Below are 20,754 nucleotides of genomic sequence, written 5' to 3'. Positions count from 1 at the left end.
TTTAAAAAGAGCTGCATAGAAAAAGAAAAGGACCAAATATCCATTGCCCATTGTAAGCAGTGCTGTAATGTTATTTTAAACGGTCGGGGGTTAATACATATAAACATTTTTTTTTCTCTTTTTAATCTTTATTGATACTTTTTATATAATACTATAAAATATACATAAAAAAGAAGCTTAAATCTTTACTGTGAAAATATATTAGTAAAACTGATATTCAATATTCACTTTTAGTACTGAGTGAAACGAATATCAGTGATAATAATTCTATTGCTACACGTATCCACCAAAAAGAATTAAAGAATTTAGGCATGAACACTTTACATATTCACATTAATTCAAGTAGTCATAACCCATAGTCATGAATAGAGTTGGGAGTTGAGTATCCTATAAAAACCTTCATAAAAATGCATTTGTTCTATAAGAATTCTAAATAATTCATTCAAAAAATACCCTAAAAATTATTTATATTCAAAAATTTCGACATTAAAGTTATTTAACAAAATTAATGAAAAATAACTTTCATATTTTCATTTAAAAGTACACGAAATAAATTTGTAACTGAATGAGCATTGCAACGCAATCTTTAGAAAACATTGTAAAGTGCATTTAAATCCCATCTCTAGTTATGAGTTTAAGTAATAAAACCTGTCCGGATTCGGACACAGTTAGATGCTATTTAACAAAAACTTGATCAACCAATTTAAAACAAACTAACACAGTATACATTACAAGTAATAGCTTATAAGCATTTTAATTCCTACGGTTCGTTCATGATCTAATGAGACCTATCTTATTCCAATTTCCCATTTGATACATTTAATGAATGACTTTTTGGTCGGAACAATGTAATAATTATATGATATTGACAATGATATTTGGCCTTAAATATGATGTTGTGAGTTTTGTTCATCTTACATCATGTTTTACTATTAGTTTAATTATTTCATATAGTATTATTATTACATTTGACAAAGCCGATTAACGATACATATCTATTATAAAAAAATAAAAAAATAATCATATATTTTGAGTGTGACGTTGCTTTTAAACGTAGTTCCTAGAAATTGAAAATAGCAGATTTGAGAAACACGTGCAAGTACAGAATATCTGCGTATAGTTGAAATAATACAAAAGAGCGCAATCAAGGAAAAGACGGAAAATGTCGCATGTTAACTGAGCGTTTTGGAGCGAACAAAGATAGGAGTTATTCATGGATAGTTTTAATGGTTCGGGGGGTGATGTACGAACAAGAAGAGACGATTATTTCCTAGCAAAGTTTTGGATTGTTTAAACCTAGATTGAGCTGTAATATACTACTATGGCTCTTGTAAGGCTCTTTTTACACAGATAAAAGTTAAACGGCATGATTGTTCAATTATTGGATCACAATTCCCTTATATGGATTACCAGGACGGGACGGGGCAGACGCAACCGAACACTTTCATTCCTTTTTTAATATGAGTTTGGCATTTTCTTCGAACGGTAGGTAATTCAACGAAATCGTTTGTAAAGTATCTGATATATTATATTTACAGATAAACTAAATTGTTATTTCTCTGTACATACCATCCGACGGCCTTCAACAATTTATGTGCCGGTATATTGTTATTGCCACGTGAAGTGCAATTTGGTTATTTGAATAAACGAAAATGCAAAACGAATTAATTTTATTTGTCCCGTAAAACGATATATAAGATACAAAACTAGTGTATAATAAAACGAGATGGAGAACCTTCTACCCTCATCCCCGGTGTACAAAATATTATACCTTTCGTTCAAAGTGGATTCCATCTTATTCCGACTATGTTCATTGTACCGTAAATTTAATAATCATAATAAATTGTACCGAACTGATTCAAAAATCAAATGTATTTTTAAATTGATAGATGAAAATACACACGCTTGAAATGTTATTAATTAATTGAATTTATTGTGTTGAAATAAATATCGAATTTCTATGATAATAATAATTTTTATTTATTATATTTTTTCGTCGATTTTCACTTATATAACACTTTTAAATGTATTTTTAATGAATGACGAGACACAAAAATTGAGTCGAACTCGTCTATTTTGTCGAAGATCGATAATTGTGTCAGACTCAATCGTATAAAAAAAAAGGAAACTTAAAAGCACTCGAGGGTCGAGTATCAAGTTTTAGTAAAATAATTAGTTTAAGAATTTATATTAAAATCAATGATTCGATTCAATTTTAAAGAAAAATACTTCTAGCATAGTATTGAATATTATTTTGTATCTGCTAATTTTGAGGTATTGAATATATATACATAAAAAAAAATAAATAAAACACACTGTAGATTTTTTTATAATTATTAATATTATTAATACACGAGCTAGAAATATAGTATTGATTTATTTTACTTATATCAATAACGTATTAAAAATTTGTTTTCTGTTTCTTGGAAAAAAAAAACACTTTCATTGAATAAGTTTATACATGCTACAAGATAAATCAACACTCTTGAAACTTTATAATTATCACTAATTGACGTGGGAACGCTCGTAGTATGTCGTATCCGAAGTACTGACCCCGTGGAAAACTCAAAATCAGCATTTGTATACTGCGTAATTTTCCGACCTTACCCATAAGTTCCAATTACTTAACCGTCTAAACTGCTTATCCGTTCTAACACTTTCTGGCTTTTCATTAAATTTACTCTGAATGCTTATTATTTAAACTTGTCTATAATGCTATAGAGTCAAATTTTTTTTTCCAAATTATAATACTATATTATAAACGTTGTTGTTGTGTCATAGTATGGTAGAGTAAAAAATTGTTTAGACAATTTAAACACATTTAAACTGTATTGCAGCAAAAGTCTAAGGCCAGTTCTGTCAATAATATTTATGTTATATCGCACATATGGCGTTTAAAATACTAGTGCATCGATTTTATTTTTTATTTTTTTTTTAAATTAACAATTTGATGTTAAGTAAAATATTTTAAATTAATATATTTTTAAATTTAACTTTAAAAACGCAATTTATTTGTTTTCGCCTTTCTTTGGCATTAATGTTTATAACTTTTATTTGTAAATTCTTTGCCAGTATCAAATCCTAAAATAAATGTTACCAAATTTCTGAAAATATAAGCCATTTTCGAAATTATGTTTTTAATAATATCTTTCGTAGATGCGCACATATGACGTGCCTGAGCATTGCCCGACAATTTTATTATATAGTCAACATTAATACAGATAAGTACATACCGATGATAAATAATACATTTATATTGTTAATATTTTTCCTCAGTCCATTTGATTCTGTTGTTATAGTTCTTCTAAGTACTAAATAGAAATTAATAGTACTCAGTAGAATGAAGTAAGAAAATAAGAAAATTATCAACAAAACGGTTACAAACCCTTCTTTTGAAGTATTGTAATTATCGAATATAAATTATTATATAACCATGAAAACTAATTCAAAGACAATGTATAGAATTATTATTTTGTATTATCTAGTATTAAAAGATAATAAAAGTTGATTAGGAGGATTTCCTCCTTCCGATTCATGTAATTAATTAATTTTTTTTGGGCACGCCGCGAACTTAAAGTCTGCGCATTCGTATAGGTATATGTATAGATACATGTCATTACTTTTCATTAATTCAACTTATCAAATCATACATTTGCTATTCATATTTAATTTATCCGAAAGAAATACGTTTTCAATAACTATAGTTTTTTTTTTATAGTTTTTAATTTACAAACTATAGTTTATTATAAAATACGGGGAAGTATACCAAAAAGTAGTCCATTGTTTGTGTTGTTTCTGATATTAATATCAATATTTATGTATATTTGGTACACAATGTAATGTTACATAGTTTTGAACTGCAATGACAAATTCAAATTATAGGTTAGATATACCTAGTTGCGATATACCAAACCCGTATACAGGAGGGAGTTTAGGGGATCTACTTTTCCTCACTGAAATTTTTAAATTAGGTAAATGTTTATAACAAAACAAAGGTACAAACTATAAAGAGTATGTATAATTGTAAAACTACAGTTTATTTCAAGTATTTTTTCGCCATTTTTAGACTACTTCAAGTGTTTATAAATTGAAATATTTATGGAATGTAATTACATTATTATTATTTTTGGTTTGCGAAATTTGCTTCCAAGTATTCTAATTAAATTAAATTCAAGTAGTAATGATTTTAGAATAGCAGTTGACAGATTACCGTTTTGGTGCGAGTAACGTAAAATCCGAAGAATATCAAGTACGTTATGTGTGTCATCGCCGCATGTCGTTCGGTCCATCATAGTTGAACGCTGTGGTCCAATAATCAGGTGCACACGTTTAATTTGCAATATCTTTGATTTAAGTAATAAACATAATTGTGTTGCTCATTTGATAAATATATATTTAACGAGATTGACGTGCCCTTGGAGTCTCGCAACGGAGCAATATACACTAATCAGGGAACTTTAGAGCATCTTTTGCAGAAATATACTAGTAAGCTATATCTTAGGGATTACACTACATAACTTTATCGGTGGACATTTGCTATTTTCAACGAATACCATACAGTCACATTAAACTTGCAGCATTTCCAGTTTTGACTTTGTCAGTAGAATGCTCGTTTTCAACTTTCAAGATGGTTAAAAACTTATTTGAGGTGAATAGTTGCAGTAAAGCTCGTCTAATAGGTTTAGCTTTATTGTGAGTGTACTAAGTCTACTGGATTATCCCAATAAATATTGAAGCAATAATTAATACATCTTCCACAATTCCATACAAGGTTGATTTTATTTTATGATTTCAAACTGTATTTAACAGTTTTTTTTTACTAATAACTATATATATATATATATATATATTATTATATGTTATATACCGTATATTATTATTAAAATTATAGAAATAATAATATTATGTTATAAAAATATTTTACTCTTCCCCTCCTCCCGAAAATCGATTTTGAATACGGGATTGCAATATAAATGGAAGGGTAAAAGTTATCTATCCATTGCCGTCTACGGGGTACAGATTTTAATTAAAATTATTTTTGTTCCAAAACACCGGGTGAATTGATAGCATTTGCAATATATATTATGTCAATATACATCACAATATCGTATAAAAAGCAATGTGTAAAAAATATTTTTATTTGTTGTACTATAGATATTGGGATCTTCATGATGTATCTATATATTCGAATGTTTAGTTGGGTGTTACTTTATTTTGGACGCACTCGGTACATTAAAAAAAGGTAATTTCGGGACGCACTCGGGAAACTCCCGTTTTAATTGAACAAAGACTTATTCATAATTTTATCTTATTTCTGGCTGTTATTAAATTTGCAAGAAAACTATTGTTTTTTGAACAATGAATTGACAAAAGTAAAATAAAAAATTTAAAAATAAATAAAAATGTAGACATTACATAATTCCATGTAAACCAATGAACCATATGCAGTTCAAACATATACGGGTAAACAAGGAGAGAAATATGTGAATTCTGGGTATATTTATGTGTACAGTGAATTATTCAGATGATGACACAATATGCGAATTCAAAGTGGTGTAGTAGCAAAATTAAAATAATGTAGAATTTTTATTTTATTTTTTTATATTTTTTTTTATACATAAATCCAAGTTCTAAGTGAAGCAAAAAAATCATTGTTCCACAATGTATTTTATTTATTTTTCGTTTGTGAATACCTCATTGCGCAAATGCAAGTGTTCTCACTTTTTCAAAGCCCTTCCACGATTGGAAATACAGAAAAAATACTACGTTAAACCCGTTATAGACTCATACGATTTGTATTTCGATTATTTTTAAATATTTTTGTTAATATAATCTAGTTTTCAAGAAAATTGTTTTATATTTCGTTCTTATTTTTCAAATACAAATTTAATTTTAAGCGTTGTATTTTAATGCAATCTCATAATACCTATCTATAATTTACACAAGAAGTCTAAATAAAATGTACCTTTAATTTCAAGCATAATATGAAAGTTGCAATGCAATAAAATTAGGTTCCAATTTCATTCTATTATTATAATATACGAGTGATATAGAATAATTGATATAATTTTGATTTTATCTTCATTATATTTTATACACAAGCAAAATCGAATGCATATATAAGCAATTGGAATATTTTTTTACCAACGATATTCATATTTTATATCTATAAAAATTTTATTTGATACTTCTAAAAACGAATTTAATTTTTTTCAATTATAACTAAACCTACAAAAATGTATTTGAAATTAGTATGAATATAAATGTATTGTATATAAAACTAAGAGACATAGTATCGCGGTAAATCTAAAAACTTACAGGGCTTTTCAAAGAGGAAAAAAGGTAAAGAAAGATAGCGATAATTATGAAAACATGGCAACAATCAAAATAAAAATACCAAACATATAATTTATACCACAACAAACGAAAAGAAACGCTGATGAAATAGAGTAGAACGGAGAAATTTTGCGAATCGATGGTTAAACAAAAAAATAAAAATAAAAATTTTTAAAAAAACCATCTAATACTATAAAAAAAACGACCATCTATGGTTATATGCGTTTCTATTGTAGGGCGTGTATGACTTACTAGATACCATAGAGATTGACACTTATGTTTGTTAACGAAAGAATTGTAAACAAAAAAAAACAAGAACAAAAAAAAAATAAATAAAAAAATAATGTGTGAGCGGGAATATTCCCTTCTTGTATTTGAAACCATAATATTGCGTACGGAGTTACGTACATATTTATAACCATAATGTATATAGATAAAAGAAATACTACGCTAGATTCAGAAAACGTCTGCTGCACCTGCCCAATTCATTTATTGTTAAGGACTTTCTCTTGAACCTCAAAAATACAAAATACTCTTGAAGGACTCAAACGCCACTCGCCTAGAGATATAATTGAAAACTAAACTAGTGACTCGATCGTATTCTGTTAATTAAAACATACCGGCGTGACATCGTTGGATGGACTCATCTCTTATGTTAATAAACCCTCGAGAACGAATCGTGTGTATCTTGTTTCTGTTTTACATCGAACTATGCAAAACTGGGTTTCATATGACGTCACTACGATCGTTTGCATCATTCAACTTGATAAAAACAGGTTTCAGGCATGATCACAAAAATATAGTTTTTTATTGTTTTTTTTTTTTTTGTTGAAACCCCGGTTTCATCAAGTCGAATGCAATCGATTACGCTGCGGCGTCTAGTGGCTGCATCCACGTGAGCGCTACGAATATTAATAATATAACGGCGTATTTGCTTATTATTATTTTAAAATCAATGCTCGGTCAAGTTGAATGAAACCATCACGATAACGAAAATACAGGGTATATTTTTGTATTGATACAACAACAACAAAGCGATGCACATAATATTATTTGTTTTCGGCATTAATCCGATACAGAATTAATGAACGGTTGGTTAAGTCTATTTACAAATGAATTTGAATCCTTCCGGTGCTAAATTATAATACGATGTAGGAGGTGCAGGGTTCTGGGAATGTGAAAAAAAAATACAAAAAAAAAAAGAAAACTGAGAGAAATTGAATATTTAATATGAAAAGTGGCTTTGAACTTTCGGAGCCGGCCCTTTGTTCCCTTCGGGTTCGGTTGCCAGGGTAACAGATACGATAATACCACCGCAGCTAGTACGGTCGCTAGATTTTCTCGATAGAATATAGGTCTACCTGTTGATCTACCTACAGTCCTTCCTTTCGACCTTTTACAGAACAAAAATATATTATTGTATAAACACACGCACGCGCAAGCACGTGTTTGCATTCTCCGATTGGATGACAATGGGCAACGCGGAGGTGGGCAGGAGCTGAAGGTAAACTCTAACCTGTAGTAGAGAACCCTTTAATCTATTATTATGAACACGATAAAAATGGTTAGACCTCTTATTATTAATAACATAATACAGTGAGCGCATAAAATTGTTGTACGGATGTAAAAAAATTCCAATTATATATTTCTTTCTAGTTCGACCGCTTATCACTAATTATCAAGCACTTTCTGCCGTTTGATTTAACGCTCGTATTACAATATATGTCGTTATTTTCAAGATATTATAATAAAATTATATTATTACACAATAATATTACATTTGCATCGCCTTTATATTAGTTGATTTTTTTTTCGATTTATGCAGGTCGGGTACTTATTCTTGAAATTTTATTCATATAACGAGTATTACATTTTTATTATACATAGCATATAAAAATAAGAGAGAATCTACAATGTTTTATTAATTTTCAATTATATATAAAGAGTGTTTATAATAATAAACAATGTTTGATATTAGTTATTGCTCGGGAAGAAGACGGTAAGTTATTTATAAAAATAAAATATTATTTACTTCAAAATCGATAAATCATGCTTTAACATAAATGTTTTAAAATCCAATTTAAAAAAATAATCGAAACTCTTAGGTTAGGTTAGACTCTACGGTTGGATGAAATATAGTTATGGTAAAAATGGTATTGTTGTATTGATATTTTAAATTTGAAACCATTGTATAATTGCTTTCGAATAAATGATTTTGAACTCAAAAGAGGTCGAGGATCAATTCATATTTTTAAAGATGGTTGATATAGTAGTGGAACCAAATTTCTTAATAAGGTAGTTTGAACTTTTACTGTTGTAACTTTAGTACAAAAGAGAAGAAAGGGAGATCAGTGGTCGAAGCAGCAGAGGTCCTAAATGGACTGTAAAAGCTGAATGAAAAAGATGAAACTTTTGTAAAAAAAAAAAAATAAATGCATCTAGTTTGGTAAGTAATGGATATTAAAATGTTATTATATTTCACCATGTTATAAAGCTGTAGCAGTTTAAAATTTGGAAATATCAAAAATGTTTCGGTTTACTACGAATAATATTTATAGGATTACAACTAAATAACTTATATTGTGTAATGGGAATTGAAAAGTTGATTCCTTCGATATTTAGTTTTCAACTTATATATAACTTTTTGTGACTTTCTGATTTTTTCAGAGTAAATTTTTATTTTTGACTACAAAAATTAGAAAAATCTGACATCCAATTTTCAAATTATAAGTATAAAAATTGAAAATTTTACTAACTTTTAAATACAAAAGTGTAGCGAATTTTATTAATTCTTATCCTTTTGTCAAAATGTAATATTCAAAAGCTCGTCATTTTTTTTTCTTAAACTTAGCCTAACTTCGTTTTAATTGATCAATAAAACATATGTATGAGAAATTTGTATTACCTTTTAAATAATTTTTACCAATTGAAAATTATTTTATCGAAATTTTTGAAAAAGCTAAGGAAACATAAAAATATAAATTTTTCTATAAATGTATTAAAACATTTTTTTTTGTTTTTTAATTATACTTTCTCTATAAAACGGTAATATAATCTAATATGAGCTATTAACTTATATCTACAATTTTTTATAATTATTATTATTTGAGTTTCTATGAAATCTGGAATAGCGTAAATTTTACGGTATTTTTTTAAACATTTTATTATTTTTTTACGATTATTAGGAACATTATTGGAAAATTAGAAAATGTATTAGAAAATGATATAGAAAATATATCAATTAAACATAATTTGCTATCAGAAACTATGCCGGATTGTGATTATCAAAGATTCTTCAAGTCAAAATCGTATACACAGGCACGCGAAAAAAATTCACCATGGTAAAAGCAATACACACCTTGTTTCATTCAGAATCTAAAATAAAAACTGGTTGATTTATAGTATCTAAATTGTTTATTATAGTTTTTAAAAATTATAAATTTTATAAAAAAACAATAGAACACGATATTGAATAATAAAATTAGTTATTTAGTATTTAATATTCAGTTATTCATTGTTACAAAATATAAATACAACAGTGGAAGTATTTAGTATTCAGTTATTCGTTATTACAAAATACAAGTATAACCGTTAAAATATTATAAAATCTGGTTTAAAAAAATGATCATTAAAATTTACTTTTTTTTTTTTTTTGAGAATGTAAATAAAATACCTGCGGAGAAGTATTCAACAAAAATATTTTTAGAACTCTTGTTGTTTATTATAAGTATCATAGCACTGCGTTTCATTGGTTTTGGGTAGAAGAAAAAAAAATAATCGGTACTGAAACCAAAACTTTCTGAAAATTTCGAAAGTAAGATTTCAACGGAACCTATATTGAACTTCCGAATTCATTTTCTTCAATTTTAGGATGATTTTACAAAATATGAAAAAAATAACACTTTGATAAAAAACGATTTTAGCAGATAATTTAGGGCGTTATCCATTTGCGTCAAAATAAAAAAGGTATGTTATTTCCGACAGCCCATTTGCGCCAAATTTACCTGCATGAACATTTTACGTTAACGACTTTGTTTAATTTATATACTTTAAAGACGTTCTGTTTATAACGTATAATTAAGTTATTTTTATAATTATAAAAACAAATAATTAATGAATTTTAATTATGTACAAATAGTTGCATTTAATTAATTTAAAGATTAGGATGATTTGTCAAAAAATGTCTTTATATTTTATTATGATTATAAAAAAAAAAAAAAAAAAAAAACGCACTATTGTTTATAATTTAAATACAACTGTACATGTACCTATAGTTGATTATTATTTAAGAAAAAAGTATATTACTTAATTATAATTATACCAGGTATATTTTGCTCAAATTAGCTGTATCCAAAACGAATTGAATTTTTTTGGCGCAGATGGGTGATGTTCCTAATTTATGTTTAACTTAACACATCAAACGTTATGTGGATGACAAATGTTAATCAGTGAATGGACGATGAAAGACCAGACGCCGATATATTTAATGGGAGAAGGGAAGCATGTAACGGAGCACGCGCTCAAACGAAAACGGCCCTCTTCGGGGCCACCAAGAACAACATTGTGACGATGTAAAACGGCACGAAGGCAACCAATACAGCGGAGGAATAGTGTCGTTTTACATCGTTGGGTGGGCCGATGAGAATTCGACGAATGAGAACGGAACGTCGATGTCTGATTAGATATATATACCGGTCATTTTTCAGAGCATCGTTATTCCATTCTTCCATTCACAATGATCGACGTTCATAAGATAAGAGGAATAGAAGCACCCGACGACAATTATGACGACTGCGGCGACCACGGCCGTGAAAAACAACGACGAATAAGACGACCACGAATCCGGCTCCAGTGGTATTTACACGCGGCACTACGCGATCACATGGAGTCAACACTAAAAACGGCCCTTTTCAGAGGCCAATATCCGTACAAACCTTTCCGGTTACACGAGTGTCCGTTGGTAAAGCGATCGTGGTCTGCTTAAGTCCGCTGTCGACCGTGTATCCAATTCTCTATCGCACCTGCTCCAGGGTCCAATACCGCCCGCCGCACGGCCCGGAATAATTTTATTAAATTAATTGTATTACTTTCAGACCAGCCGCTGACGTGCAATTTTCAATTGCGCAACAGTTTAGTGGCATGGGTGACTTCCACAGCAATAAATGACAGTCAGCTCACATGCAACTAATCGGTTTGGCCAACTAATAAGTTCGTGTTTTGTCACAAATTGTTCGATTGCGCGATTACATCCTGTGTATGATAATGTGACACGATAGTACAGTTACATTTGTGAGTGCGGCATGATGAAACTTTTGCGCAACTATCGCACAACTGAGAATCGCATGTCACCGCCTAAAGATGTCTGTAACCCCGGCACACCGTTTCAAGCAATGAAAATTTTTTATGTCGATCATTCTCCGCTATTTAGATAATCCAAAGTTAAATCGAACACAAAATAATAACAATAATAAAAGTAATTTTATTTACGAAAAACGATTCCAACTATACGAGAATACATTTACAGTAAGTATGTAGTTTGTGCAGACCAAATGTAAATATTATATAAACACAATTAAAAAAAAAATATATATATATATATATAATTAACATAAATAAAAAGTAGCTTACAATATTAACTTTATATAGTATTTGATTTATTGAAAATATTTGTGATTAAATAAATCAAAATTGTTGAGATAATTTCCGGCGGACACAAGGTTGCTTACCGGTGTATAGAATATACATTGCAAACTAATATATAATAATAATAATAATAATGATAATGATAATTCATACCTATTTGGTTCGTGGACAATTCACCGTGTGATAATTTACCACGCGACTATTCACCGTGTATATTATGTTACAATAAATTTTAGCCGCGATGAATCGTCCCGCGGTGAATTAAATGCGGTGAATTGTCCGGCTACCAACTGTTTATATGTTCACAATGCATGCGGTACATCCGTTGGCTATACTGCATCATCATTTTTTCAAAAGGAATACAAATATTACGGTTATGTACTTTGTACAACTTTGCTGACCATCGTCGTTATCCACAGCGGTGATGAACATCTGTAAGCTATTTTCAACGTATTATGATTCAAAGTCGAGCATCATAGATGCTCCGAAATCATTGCACGGTACATGAATGAAATAGGTAGGTAGCCGGACAATTCACCGCGGCTAAAATTTATTGTAACATAATATATACGGTGAATAGTCGCGTGGTAAATTATCACACGGTGAATTGTCCACGAACCTAAACAGTTATTGGGTCCGTGATGAATGAAAATAACTAGTTTACATGTAAAAAAAAAATGTTTTTTTTTTTTTTTTACATTACGGAGTGTTACCGATATTCGATGTGCGGTGCAGTCGGAAAAATATTCCGTTAACCGTTGGAAATTGAGAAACACTCCACTGCACAAGAACGGAGCATCACAATGAACGGGTATCAAATTATGGTCAGTGCTTTTGGTACGCGATACTGTCCGCAGTACTGTTTTACGTTTAACTGAAGCGACTCTGGTTTTGTACGCGCAGGGAACCTTACATAAAACGCAAACTCGATGCCGGTATGAGTGAAACATGAACGGGCGTATGAAAAACAATATGACGCCAAAGCTTGCAGTGCAGCAAACAAAAAAAAAAAAAAAAAATTTGAGCGTAAAAGTATTTTCATCAACCTATTGTTGTTAAAACGCGATGCATTAACGTGCTACACATAACCATGTGTTTAACGGTTCGTAAGCTGTAAGAAAACAATAACGTATTTTTGCGAGATAAAAGAAATCAATCGCGTTGGAAAAATATCAACTAATAACATTAAGATAGCCCGCGTAGGTAGATTTTAATATTATTTATTTTGCTTAAACAATACGATTTCAACAACTTTACAGATAAAATAATAGTATTAAAACGTAATTAATTTCATACCATATTTCTATCATAGTTTAACTAAATTAAAGTGTATTCAAATTTTCAAAAATAGTTGGAAAGTTCAAAAGTGTTAATAATTAAATAAACAAATCGAATTCAAATGTATAGACGATATAATAAAATTGGTTGTTATAAAATACAAATATTGTATATTTATATAAATAAAAGTTTATCGGTATACGAATCGTTATAAATAATCACATTAATATTAAAATGCTCGTAGCTATATTTTTTGTATTCATTAGAGGTCGCTGATAAACTGCTATTAATCTAATTTAAATAAACCCGTTTGCTTATATCGATAAAAATTTTTAAACAAATGAGATTTGTAAATCGACTTCTGAGCTTTAACTTTTAAAACGACTCCGAATGTATTTTACATAATGTGTTATTTATAATTTCAAATCGAAATATTGTGAATGCATGCAGTTGGCTTAAAAATGGTTCATTGTACTCGTATAATATTGGAAATTTTTTTATTGTATATACCTATCCACATTTTGTTTATTAGGGTTGTGCGATAAAAACGCTCAATACATGACCTCTCATTTAATAATAATTTCTTAACTCGTCTAACAACCATATTTTTCTTGAATGAACATATTCCATATACAGTATATACAAGTAAATATTTTACATTAAACTTTCTTCTGGTCCCGATTCCCGCAAACATATAAGTCTGCCAATTACTGAATCGTATGTAGGAAGACTTTTCGCTACCTATTTTTTTTTTCAATTTAATACCGAGACTCAGCACCGCATATACCAATGTGCATTTTACACTGCTGTAATTTGAAAAGTTATTTATTTTTCATGCTCTGGCTGAAAAAAACGTTTACGTTGGACGATGACTTATGGATAATTTAACGATATGGATTCTGCACGCGTTTGAATCGTAACTAATAAGTGGCCTGCTACCGGGATTCTGTTTTTGCGCACGTTTACTGATCAGCAAATCGGATTATAATTTTCCCGTTCCCAGAGTCAAAAAACTTGAAGAAGTAGTAGGTTATAAGTCTGTGTTTCTGCAATGAGAATGATCAAAAATGACAAAATAACAATATTTCATTAAAATAATACACTATCAAAAACCGAAAAAAAAATTGATGTTTTATATCCAATTAATATGATTTCACCATTTAGCTTGGTTTGCGTATTGGGACAAATTTTAAATAATTTTTGGATAGTTCGTTGAAATTGCTTATAATGCATAAAATATTAAATCGTATATATATTTCTTGTATTTTGTGTGTGCTGAAAAATAAATTTAATAAATTTAAATTAAATTTTAAATAATAAATGTGTTTCCCAGTGGAACGATCTAAAAACATCACAGGTAGAACGAAATATAATATTAAATTTGTTTTAGTATGAAAATGTGAATTTTTTTTTTCTTCATCAGTTTCGTAAGTTTTTAATATTTGTACGTACATGAAAAGTTCTTTAAAAAACATGAATTTTTACTGAGAGTCTGTAAATAAATACATTTTCCTAATAATGCTATTTTTACTCGGAAATATTTCACTTTTAAGAATACTAAAATGAAGCTTGAAAAATTCGAAATAAAAAATGTGAGTATAATAGTGTTATTTGTTAAGGTAAAATAAGTATACATTTTTATATTTACGTACTATTTTATTGTTTAAATATTTTGTGGTTAATTTTGTGAATACGATATTGATTTGGGTTATTGTGAAGTGAAATTCTTAAGACTTAACTCAATTTTTATTGACAATACCAATCGATCCACATCCATTAGTGGTAAGTGAACTAATTTTATAATATTTTTCGATACTTAGAGAGTTTGATTTTTGCTGTAAGTCAACGCGTATTTCAACTACCTATTTGTATTCTCGATACGCGTACAAAAAAACTGTTCGTCTAAGTAGAAGATTATGGTTATTGGTTGTCCTTGACTAAGAAGATTTCGATTGAAAAGAGATTTTTTTTAATCACGGATAAGTAACGCATAAAAATGTCGATTGTTATGTTTTACGGCTAAGCTGTCGCAAAAGTGGCCACTCATTTGAAAATATAATAATAATGTTATATATATAAATTTTTTTGTGTATATAATACTGATGTATGCTATTTATATATTTTATTTTCGACCGGTCGAACGACTAATTTACATAACGAACAACGTTCGAGTAACCTAATAACAGAGTTTGGCCTAGAAACCACTATTGCTCGATGTAGAATTGGGACAAAAAAAAAGATGTCTCCAACAGAGACCACGGTATAGATAGAAAATCATCATCGGACGTTAAAAAAAAAACACAGTAATATGTAATCGTATTTTAAACATTACACAATATTTAGCTGTTGTGTGGTGACCTATACATACACACACGCACGCGCACATACGTAGTGGCGTATTAGAGGAGTGGGAGATCTCCTTTGAGCTCTTTTTTTTTTCTTCGAGTGTTTTTCAAATCGTAATACTACTTTTGATTTTACGAATGTTTCGAATTCTTAAAACCATCACATAAATATAGATAATTTGTGGTTTTTTATTTTTTTTATTTTTACCTGATTGAACTACGTATTATAACCTGCAAAATGTGTAAATATTATTAACATGGCAGTCGGTGAGTGCGTGTAGGAAAATTCCTAAATACGTAATTTACACACTCGCACACATGCACACACGCCCACTCACTCGATATTGGTTTTCGGGTGCACTTCGTGTGATGTTAAAGATGTTAAACCGTTAATGCGTGTTTGCGTTTGTTGTCCGCTTGAGTCGTTTCAACGTGCACCCGCACACCGAAACGTGCGTTACTCTCGGCAGTGCGTTGGTTTTCATTTATAGCCTAATAATTGAACATTTTCTATAAAACTGTAAAAGTATCTGATAAAACAGTACTAAATTCAGCATTTTAGAATCGACCCATCAACCTCGTGTTTTTAATTCACCTTCAAAATACTAGGGTGAAAAACAAAAAAATTTAAAAAAAACGAATCATAACGGAATACGCAGTTTTGTAGTTTAATGAAATAAGACTTTAGGCTACCCAAAAATAGCGTTTGGTCTCGTTTCAGACCATTGTGTGCCAACGTTACCGGTGACAATAATTCACTTTTACCCATACGACGTCGTGATGCGATTTTGATTTTATTTTTTTGCACACGTATGCACTACTTGGTTGAACGTTCATCCTAAGTGCGTACATCGATACGCGTTACTTCAACCGACGGAAATAAAAACTTAGCGGGAGGGAAAAATCCCTTTTCGCTATCCGCGTACACAATATCGCAACAACTACAATGGTGAAACGCACAATATATGAGCGTGAGCGTAACATGTGAATATTATTATCATTAAACGTTCTTAAAACTGGTCGTCTCGCACAGACATTTACGCTTGACTTGTGTCAAAGCGCTCACGTCATTTGTACTGTGCCCGTACACTCCAGTTATTATATTTGTTTAACGTTACTGTTATGGTTTAAGAATCTCATAAATTACATTCGAAAATCGTAAGAGAACAAAGGATTTCTCGATTCCTTCCACGATGATTATTTCAGATACTTTTCTGCGGTGACACGTAAAGTGGTCCGTGAAAAACGAGTCCTATTTTTAGGAAACGTTTGAAAAATTCGGTATTCAATCTAATTTTTATTTTGTGCAAAACGAAAATCTAAACTTTTATTAAAAAAAAAAAAATATATATATATATATATATATATAACAAAATAAATTATACGTTTTCGTTTGTCCTTATGTGCGTTAAAAGTTGTGAGTGATCGTTGTGCAGGATTCCGTCTCAAAATGTGCCATGTGGATTGTATTTTAATTTCATGTTTGTTACTAACATGTTAAAATTTTTGTTAGTACATAATTTCATAAAACAATACATATTTTTGGTCATCAAAATTGAACTGTACACTACGTGCATAAATAATACGTGCCAGTGTGCGGGGAAATTTTGAAAAAATGGACCGTATTTACATATTTGCTTACGTCAGACGTGCAATTACGGCATTAGCGCAGTTCGCTGTTTAATTACGTATAAAACATCCGCATCCGTTTTAATAAATTATTCATGTTAATTTTTATTGTACTTTTACGTATATTTTAAAAATGCTATTTTTCAAACACAGGCTACCTACTTAAATCAATCACTGGTATGCGGTGAGTTTATGAAGTCAAATTTCGACGTAAATATAATCAATAATATATTATTCAATTTTTTTTTTTTTTAACAATAAATTACTAACATCAGCTTTTGTTCCTATTTTCTGACGATGTTCGAAAAGAAGGAATTATTTTTATGAACATTATTAGTTAAAATAATACAATGAATAAAATCAATCATACAATATATAATTTCTTTTGTCCGTATAATCAAACTGAATAATATTTAATGTCTTTTGTCGCTTTTTTACTGAAACACACTATATTATACTAGGTACAATAACTAAATTGATGAATTGATGAAAAACTGTATTTCAAGCCACCGAGAATACACCAAACCAAAACTTTATTAATTAGGCTATTGTTTATGTTTTGGTTCATTAGCTACTAACTAATATGTAAACACTTACCTGTAAAAATCTAACTATCTTGAAAAAAAAAAAAATATATAATGAAAAATATTGAATACAATTGAAAATTGTGTTGAACCATCTCAAATAAAAATTACTCGAACGAGGTCGTTGTAATACAAGCAATTGCAACGAATAATAATACTATATTATAAAACAATAGTATAACATAATATTGTCCATAATTTTACGTAATCAATTATAAATTCGATAAATTGATTTTATCGATTTAGTCCTATGTTATGTACACGTGCTGAGTGCATGTTAATAATAAAATCACTACTCTATTTCAATATTTATAACATTTCACTTCGTTATTTTTTATACTGTTACACTTTTTATTAAAATAGTATATAATTTTACGATTTAATAATAATTATAATTAAACATTATTATTAAGAAAATCATAATTGTTATCAATTTTAATACACGCGCTTTACAATACAAGAAGTTCTATAGTTGTATCGAGTGCATAGTTTTATAAATCTACGAGTTACATGAAAAATAAAATATCTAGCTTGTTTAGATAAGTAGTGCGTTTGTACACTGGATTGAGATCGAAATTTATTAATAAACATACAGAATTTAGATAATAGATTAATGATTCATTTGTTTGTGCTTATTTTATGATTGATTCAAAAAATACCGAAAAAGTTATTTGACAATAATATAAGCGCAACTCATACAATTGATTGTCAAATAAATTTAATAGTTATGTTGTTATATAAATAATTATTTTTGTGATCAGCATACTTACATTGTTTATTAATTTATTTTATTCTAATGAACCATGGGAAGCTTACATTAGTCAATGATGTTTCTGTGTGAATAATATCCATAACAATAATGATAATGTACATAAACAGTATGGAAAATCGTGCAAAACTATTCGAATAATGTAGCACGCTAAAATATTTATGTGTTTGATGTTTTCATAATTTGTACACAATTTCCGATTTTTTGATTTGAATGGGAACCGGAGAGATTTAGGAGATACATTTTAAAAACAACCCTTTTTAGGTGTTACAACACGTTTGGTGGTATATCTGTGAAAAAAATTTGAACAAGTTTGTGTATATATATAAAAAAAAAAAAATATGTATTTGTTGAGGTCAATAATTATAGAGCAGTCATTGACAAAATATCAGATACAAAAAAAAAAAAAAAATAAATGAAAACAAATTAAATACGAATTATCTATGAAAATATATATATCACTGGTACATGGTATGAATAAATGGTATCATTGCACGTTCGTTGTCGTTGGACTATGCGTGCTGAACTCTACGCACATTCCACGTGCCGAATGAACGTTCTATTTCTTGTGTTCGAAACCGTGTCCGTATGACGATAGTCCTGCGCTACCGTATCCCAAGGACGAGCCGTAGAGGCCTTCGGATCCGAAGGACGATCCGCTGTAGCTGATGGCGGAAGAATCGTGACCGATAGACGGGATGCTATAACCAGAACCGAAACCGGAGCCGTAACCAGAACCGTAACCGGAACCGAAACCGGAACCAAATCCGGAACTGTAGCTGGAGGTGATCAGGGGAGCAGCCGGTGCAGCCAAGGCGATGGTTGGTTGGGAAACTACGACAGGGGTGGCCACGGGCACTGGGACACGTTTGACTACCGGGACGGCGTACGGCTTGGACACGGGCACCGGGACGTCGCGGACCACGGGCACTGGGTACGGGGAGGCCACTGGATGCGGGACTGGCCTGTCAACAGCGTAGGGAACTGGCCTCTCGACCGGCACTGGATATGGAGACGGAACGGGCACTGAGTACGGGCGGTCTACCGCGTACGGCACTGGGTGCGGCACTGGTACGGCCACGTCATTTTGCACTGGCACTGGGTACGGGGCGGATACCGGTTGTGCGTGACGGTTGACGATGTGGACTTCTCTGGAGACTGGCACAATGGGTCCCGTGGTCGGGGCCGGGGCAGCGACGTTGGCGACGCTCTGGTAGCCACCGGAAGAGAATCCCAAACCGGATGACAGTCCCAAACCGGAACCATACCTTAAACCGGAGCTGTAACCAAGACCAGAGGAGCCGTATCCGATACCAGAACCGATACCAGAACCGAAACCGGAACTGTAACCGGAACCGTAACCGATGCTGGAACCGTAACCGAGACCGGAACTGTAACCAAGACCGGACAGACCCAGTCCATAGCCGGATTCGCCTAGACTTCTCTTTCCTTGTTTTGTCGCCTTGCTGGTCGAGTCGGCCCCAACGAGGGCTACAACCGCCAGAGTGACAAGAGCTGCTGCCTGTAACGACATTGTAAACATTAGTATAACGAGTTAACGAAAAACAGAGTTTGAAATAAGAATGAAATCGATTCAATTATAATATATGTATACGTATTCATATATGACGGTGGCTTAGATACGATTACCCCGGTAAGTACGGAGTATATGACCGACGGAGGTGAACGTAATCGTGTTAAAACGACGCAATAAAGTCATTGTACAATATTATACACGAGTTCAAAAAAGGTTTTACTCACGAATTTCATGATGATGGTCGTTTGTTCTGAATGCCGCACTCGGTCGAATGATGATTGTCAACCGCGGACCGTCGACTATATATACGATCGCGGATCGTCAGTTATCCCCGGACGGTGAGAAAAAAATCGACGAGATAAATTAACGAATAATAATAAAAAAAAACTCGAAGATGGTCGGCCCGTGTAGGAGGACGGCGGCGAGTAGGTGCAAGTATACCGGTATGTTGTGTCATCAGCGGTCGCTCTTTGGCCACCACGTGCAACGCGAATCCGGTAAATCCTAATATTTAATATACACGATCACGTAGTTGTCCTCGAACGATCACGTAATTTCGTCCGCAAACGCCATCAGTTATAATAAAAAAACAATCTTGTTAATCGTTATCGATGCTCTCGTAATTGAATCGGA

General features: G+C 30.9%; 1 protein-coding gene across 1 annotated transcript; it reads right to left on the bottom strand.

The window, feature by feature from the left end:
• Window positions 1-19,010: 19,010 nt before the first annotated feature.
• Window positions 19,011-20,456, bottom strand: LOC112684185 (tetra-peptide repeat homeobox protein 1-like). Its single transcript, XM_025555552.1, has 2 exons — window positions 20,346-20,456; window positions 19,011-20,106 (listed from the first exon to the last, which is right to left on the bottom strand). Exons 1-2 carry the CDS (start codon window positions 20,352-20,354, stop codon window positions 19,144-19,146), a joined length of 972 nt encoding a protein of 323 aa, XP_025411337.1. The 5' UTR covers window positions 20,355-20,456; the 3' UTR covers window positions 19,011-19,143.
• Between the last annotated feature and the right edge of the window lie 298 nt (window positions 20,457-20,754).

Source organism: Sipha flava, unplaced genomic scaffold (genome assembly GCF_003268045.1).
Source record: "Sipha flava isolate LNK unplaced genomic scaffold, YSA_version1 244_pilon_pilon, whole genome shotgun sequence".
NCBI lineage: Eukaryota > Metazoa > Arthropoda > Insecta > Hemiptera > Aphididae > Sipha > Sipha flava.
Note: the sequence above shows the minus strand (reverse complement) of the source record. Positions and strands in the feature narration are given on the sequence as shown.